At 42.4% G+C, this 4944-nt stretch overlaps 1 protein-coding gene across 1 annotated transcript; it reads left to right on the forward strand.

The window, feature by feature from the left end:
* The first annotated feature begins 1373 nt into the window (after nt 1-1373).
* LOC109047093 (transcription factor Sox-8-like) lies at nt 1374-4534 on the forward strand. The gene is made up of 3 exons (XM_019064819.2): nt 1374-1862; nt 2381-2589; nt 2667-4534. The coding sequence occupies exons 1-3, from the start codon at nt 1450-1452 to the stop codon at nt 3308-3310; spliced, it is 1266 nt and encodes a 421-aa protein (XP_018920364.1). The 5' UTR covers nt 1374-1449; the 3' UTR covers nt 3311-4534.
* The last annotated feature ends 410 nt before the right edge of the window (nt 4535-4944 follow it).

The raw sequence follows: 4944 nt of genomic DNA on the forward strand, positions 1-4944 counted from the left end.
TTGCTTGTTTTGATTCTATATAAAGAAAAGCTTACATGAGATATGAGAAAAATTATTCCACAAGAAAAAAACATGATTAAATGAAAATGAACTGTGGATGTTCATTGATAAATGAGTGTTAAAGACGGTCTATCAAACAAATGCCACACTCTCATCCAGCTCACTGAACACAAATGCCATCAAACAAATGCTAATATATATAAATATAATCAACAATGCCACAGTATTAAAAGATTTACATGTTTTCTTTTCTTCTCTTTCATGTACAATGATAGCAGATTTACAATAGTGCAAAAATAATACTTAGTAAAATGTATAACCATAATGTATAACCCACTTACCACACTGCAAGCAATCCCCAATTTATGTTTGCAGATGAACAAATCCAAAAGTATCATTCTGCTCCGATATTCAAACAGTCTTTGAGGCTCAGCGCAAACTCAAATGTCCAACAAGCGAGGCATTGTCTTTTCATGAGAAAGCTGTTTGATAAAATCATTTGCAGTACATTGGCACAAAGACAGAGATTGAGCCTCCACTGTGTCTCTCATAATACATGCATCAGTTTCATTTAAAGTGAATTACGTGCTTATTATAAACAGTCATCTGTCAGTTTCTGACAGAAAAACCCTTTAGGTGCATCTAGAGTGCATTTAGAGGCCTTTATTATTACCATAGACTGACAGGTCACGCTGGACTTAATAAATGTAATGTAATAATCTAATAATAAATGTTTTTTAAGCAGCAAATATTAGAATGATTTCTGAAGATCATGTGACACTGAAGACTGGAGTAATGATGCTGAAAATACAGCTGCACATCACAGAAATACATTACACTTTAACACATATTCAAATAGGAAACAGTTGTTTTAAATATTAAAATATTGCACTGTATTACTGATTTTGCTGTATTTTGGATCAAATAAATGCAGGCTTGCTGAGCAGAATTAACTTCTTCAAAAAACATTTGACTGGTAGTATACAGTATGTGCTCTGTTTGATAATGTATTAATAAATATAAAAATATGAGTTTTCAACATTTCTAATGAACCATTTCTAATTTTCAGGTAAGGCCCACTTTACTTGAAAAGAAATTTGCAAAATGTTAATTAACTGGTATGTTCCTTCCAAATAATAAATTACATGAATAAAATGCAAATAAAAATATTACAGCGATCTTAACGTTAATAAAGCAAAGAAAATAAAAGCATCTGGGTAGGTCCAGAAACAATAAGTGGCCCACTTTCACCCTTAATAGTCTAAGTTGACTGAGTGAAACTTATCAAATTCCCTGATTGTGAAGTGTTTAACCAATCGCCACAGATCACCGCTGAGCAGTCCACCAACGAGAGGCCGCGGGAGGAGTGACTCTTCACGCGCCTGTGGAAGCGCCTCAAAGTCCGGCTGGCAGCGCGAGCTCCATCAGTGCGCCTTCACACGAGCGGTCATGACAGAGGAGCAGGAGAGGTCCAGCGCAGAGCCGCCGCCCCCGTGCAGTCCGGCCGGCTCGTGCAGCTCCGTGTCTGCGGAAGAGTCGGACTCTGACGCGCCTCCGTCTCCCGCTGGATCTACCAGCCACGCGTCGCTCATCATCCCGGGAATGGGCAAGAAGCTGGAGGACGAGGACGAGCGCTTCCCGGCGTGTATCAGGGACGCGGTGTCTCAGGTGCTGAAGGGCTACGACTGGTCTTTAGTGCCCATGCCGGCGCGCGGCAGCGGCGCGCACAAGAGCAAGCCGCACGTCAAGAGACCCATGAACGCGTTTATGGTTTGGGCTCAAGCGGCGCGCAGGAAACTGGCGGACCAGTATCCACACCTGCACAACGCCGAGCTCAGCAAGACCCTCGGCAAACTCTGGAGGTCAGAGCCACTTAGATTAATAGTGCTTTTATTATTAACGATGCATTTTAATATTACTACCAGAGAAACCTAGACGCAAGCCTTTAAATGCCTTCAAATAAATAAATGCATAAAATGATGTATATGGAGGTAACAACAAATTATATATAAAAAAAAAAATTTAACAAGATTTTTCTTGAGCTTTGCACAAAATTCTGTTACTATTTTTATTCATCACAAGTCAAAGCATTTTTATTATTTTCAGTAAGCATCATTACTTGCGAAATAAGCTTAATATTGCTTTCAAAGTTTACCTAGAGTAAATATTTATACTTTCTGTAAAGTGTATGTTGTAATTCAGTATCTGTTGGTTTTAACATCTAAAATCAGTTATATTTTCAGTTAAATATTAAATGCATTTAGTGAACCTGGTCCTATTTCCCTCTCCCCTGTAGCTGATTTCTGTCTGTTTGGTTAACTTACAAGAATTGAATGCATTGATAAATAACAGTTCATCCTGACCGATGGTCACCTGACAGGCTGCTGACGGAGAACGAAAAGAGACCGTTTGTGGAGGAAGCCGAAAGACTGCGAGTTCAGCACAAGAAAGATCACCCGGATTACAAATACCAGCCGAGGCGACGGAAGAGTGTGAAGCCCGGTCAGGGCGAGTCCGAGCTGACCCATCACGTGTATAAAGCTGAGGCTGGGATGGGGCGACTGGCGGGTCCAGTCACTGATCATACAGGTCAGATGTGTTTAGAGACATCTCTGCAGAATACTATATAATCCCAACCTAATTCTCTGGTTTATTACCATCCTCAGGTCAGCCTCATGGACCCCCGACACCCCCTACAACGCCCAAAACAGACCTCCCTCACGGAGCAAAGCAAGATCCCAAGCATGAAGGAAGACGCTTGCTCGACGGCACGCGACAGAACATCGACTTCAGCAACGTGGACATCTCCGAGCTCAGCACAGACGTCATCAGCAACATGGAAAGCTTCGACGTGCACGAGTTCGACCAGTACTTGCCTCCGAGTGGCCAGCCTCTGAGCTCCGATGGCTCGTACGCTGCGTCCTACAGCCACCCGGCAAGCAGCGGGGCCTCCTGGAGCCGCAAGGGGCCCGTGGCGTCCTCATCGCCTGGCACCAGCGACGGCAGCCAGCACAGAGCTCACATTAAAACTGAGCAGCTGAGCCCGAGTCACTACAGCGAGCACTCGGCCGAGTACGGCGTCTACAGCGCTCACGCATGCGCCGCCTCGTTCCCCAGCACTCAGTGCGACTATACAGACTACTACAGCCCCTACCCCAGCTACCCCTCCGGCCTCTACCAGTACCCCTACTTCCACTCCTCCCGGAGGCCGTACGGGAGCAACCTCCTCAACAGCCTGTCCATCCCGCCCTCCCACAGTCCCTCGGCCAGCTGGGATCCGCCGGTGTACACCACGCTCTCCAGGCCGTGAGCTCTGAGCCGTCTCCGTTACTGTACTGAAGGACAGCGTGAGCTGAAGGGGTTTGTGCCGACTAAGCAACGAGTGCCTGCTGATTTTTTGACACATCAAAACATTGACGGTTGGTGGATTTGTGGCTGCAGTGGAGAGCCAGCAGACATCCTCTGTGAGGACTGCCGCCGCTCCAGGAGCAGAGAAAGGGAACAATGAATATTCAGGAAGCATCAGCTTCAGTCAGAATCCATCTGTGGTTAATCCTTCTTTTTTTATACGTAAAACGTGTTGATTTTTAATTGGCTATTCCGTATATATTTATGTTGTGTTGTCGTTTGTTTCTGTTTTACAGTGCTTACAAAAGCTGAAAGGGTGGAGGGCTGAAATGATTTTGATAAACAGCCGTGTTGTTTTTAACAAACATTGTTTCTGAAAGCATTCCAACTAACTCGCTGAAAAATAATAGATGACATTAATCGTTAGCGACTGTTTTTTTGTTGTTGTTCAACGTATGCATAGTTTTAGTGAGCACTTTAACATGTGGAAGGCTCTTCATTTGCAGCAAGCTCATTAACAATTGTGTTTTTAACACCACCAGTCATTGACGTCACATGCGTATTGTTATCGGCTGTCTTAATCAATTTCCATAATTATATAGCGATCCGTTGAACATTTTAATGACCTTTTAGGCTGTGAAACACACAAAACAGTGTTTACTCTACATCGTTTCATTCTTATGTGTAATTTAAAAGTGATTCGGCTGTGAATCTTCACTTTTGTTAACAAGGTTCATCATTACAAAGCGCTAACAGTAATTGCTGGCAATATTTGTGGAAAAATAAATTTTATATCTGAAAAATGCAACTGTCTAAACTGGATACTGTTCCACTTGTGAATACGAATTTCCAAAAAGCAGTTGCATTTAACTTATGGTGCTTTTTTTTACTTGATAAAAACATTTTCAGTACTCCAGGCAAAATAGTACATTTTTCCCAGTTTAGTGAAATGATGAGGTTTTATGGACATACACAGCAAATACATGCCATCACTAAAACACACGTCATGGTTTTACTTTGGGAAATAATAAGTCTCTGTTCTAAGCAGCTGCTGCAGCGACATTGTCTTACGTCTGTAACTGAAGCAGCAGCAGCTGTCAGTGCCATGATTCTGTAATTTTCCTACCATATCTTGTTGTGATAACATTTTAGTTACAGTTTTATAAGACATAAACAACGACTACCACAAGCACATGGGGTTTGGAGAATGGCTGAATGATGAACAGCGCTGAGGCATGTTAATTATCGTAGTGTGGTTCATTTCAAGCGACTGAATAGATGAATGAGCAAACTTGTTTTTCTTGCAAGCTTCTCTCATTTGTGAACGTGGCTCTAAAATGCGTTTGAAGTGCATATGAATTATCAACATGCTGCAAAACAACAGTCTAATATTCCCAGTCTTAATTGTTTTTAATGACATGTTTTAAGACTGTCCGTCAGTCATGTTGACACAAAGAGGAGAGTCGTATACTAGTCATAGTTCACTTTTGAATCCCATTTTAGTCATAGATTGAACTTGTTTGTCAGGACAGAAACTCAGAGGTACTATATTGAGAGGGAAGCATGGAAATGTATGTCAGCGGCTCAAAGCCGGAG

This window comes from Cyprinus carpio, unplaced genomic scaffold (assembly GCF_018340385.1).
Source record: "Cyprinus carpio isolate SPL01 unplaced genomic scaffold, ASM1834038v1 S000006473, whole genome shotgun sequence".
NCBI classification, from domain to species: domain Eukaryota; kingdom Metazoa; phylum Chordata; class Actinopteri; order Cypriniformes; family Cyprinidae; genus Cyprinus; species Cyprinus carpio.

Bases quoted from the DNA above. Each gene is read 5' to 3' on its own strand.
- LOC109047093 (XM_019064819.2), top strand. From the start codon at position 1,450: ATGACAGAGGAGCAGGAGAGGTCCAGCGCAGAGCCGCCGCCCCCGTGC. The intron at 1,863-2,380 runs GTCAGAGCCACT...GTCACCTGACAG, and splicing joins ACCCTCGGCAAACTCTGGAG to GCTGCTGACGGAGAACGAAA. The intron at 2,590-2,666 runs GTCAGATGTGTT...TACCATCCTCAG, and splicing joins TCCAGTCACTGATCATACAG to GTCAGCCTCATGGACCCCCG.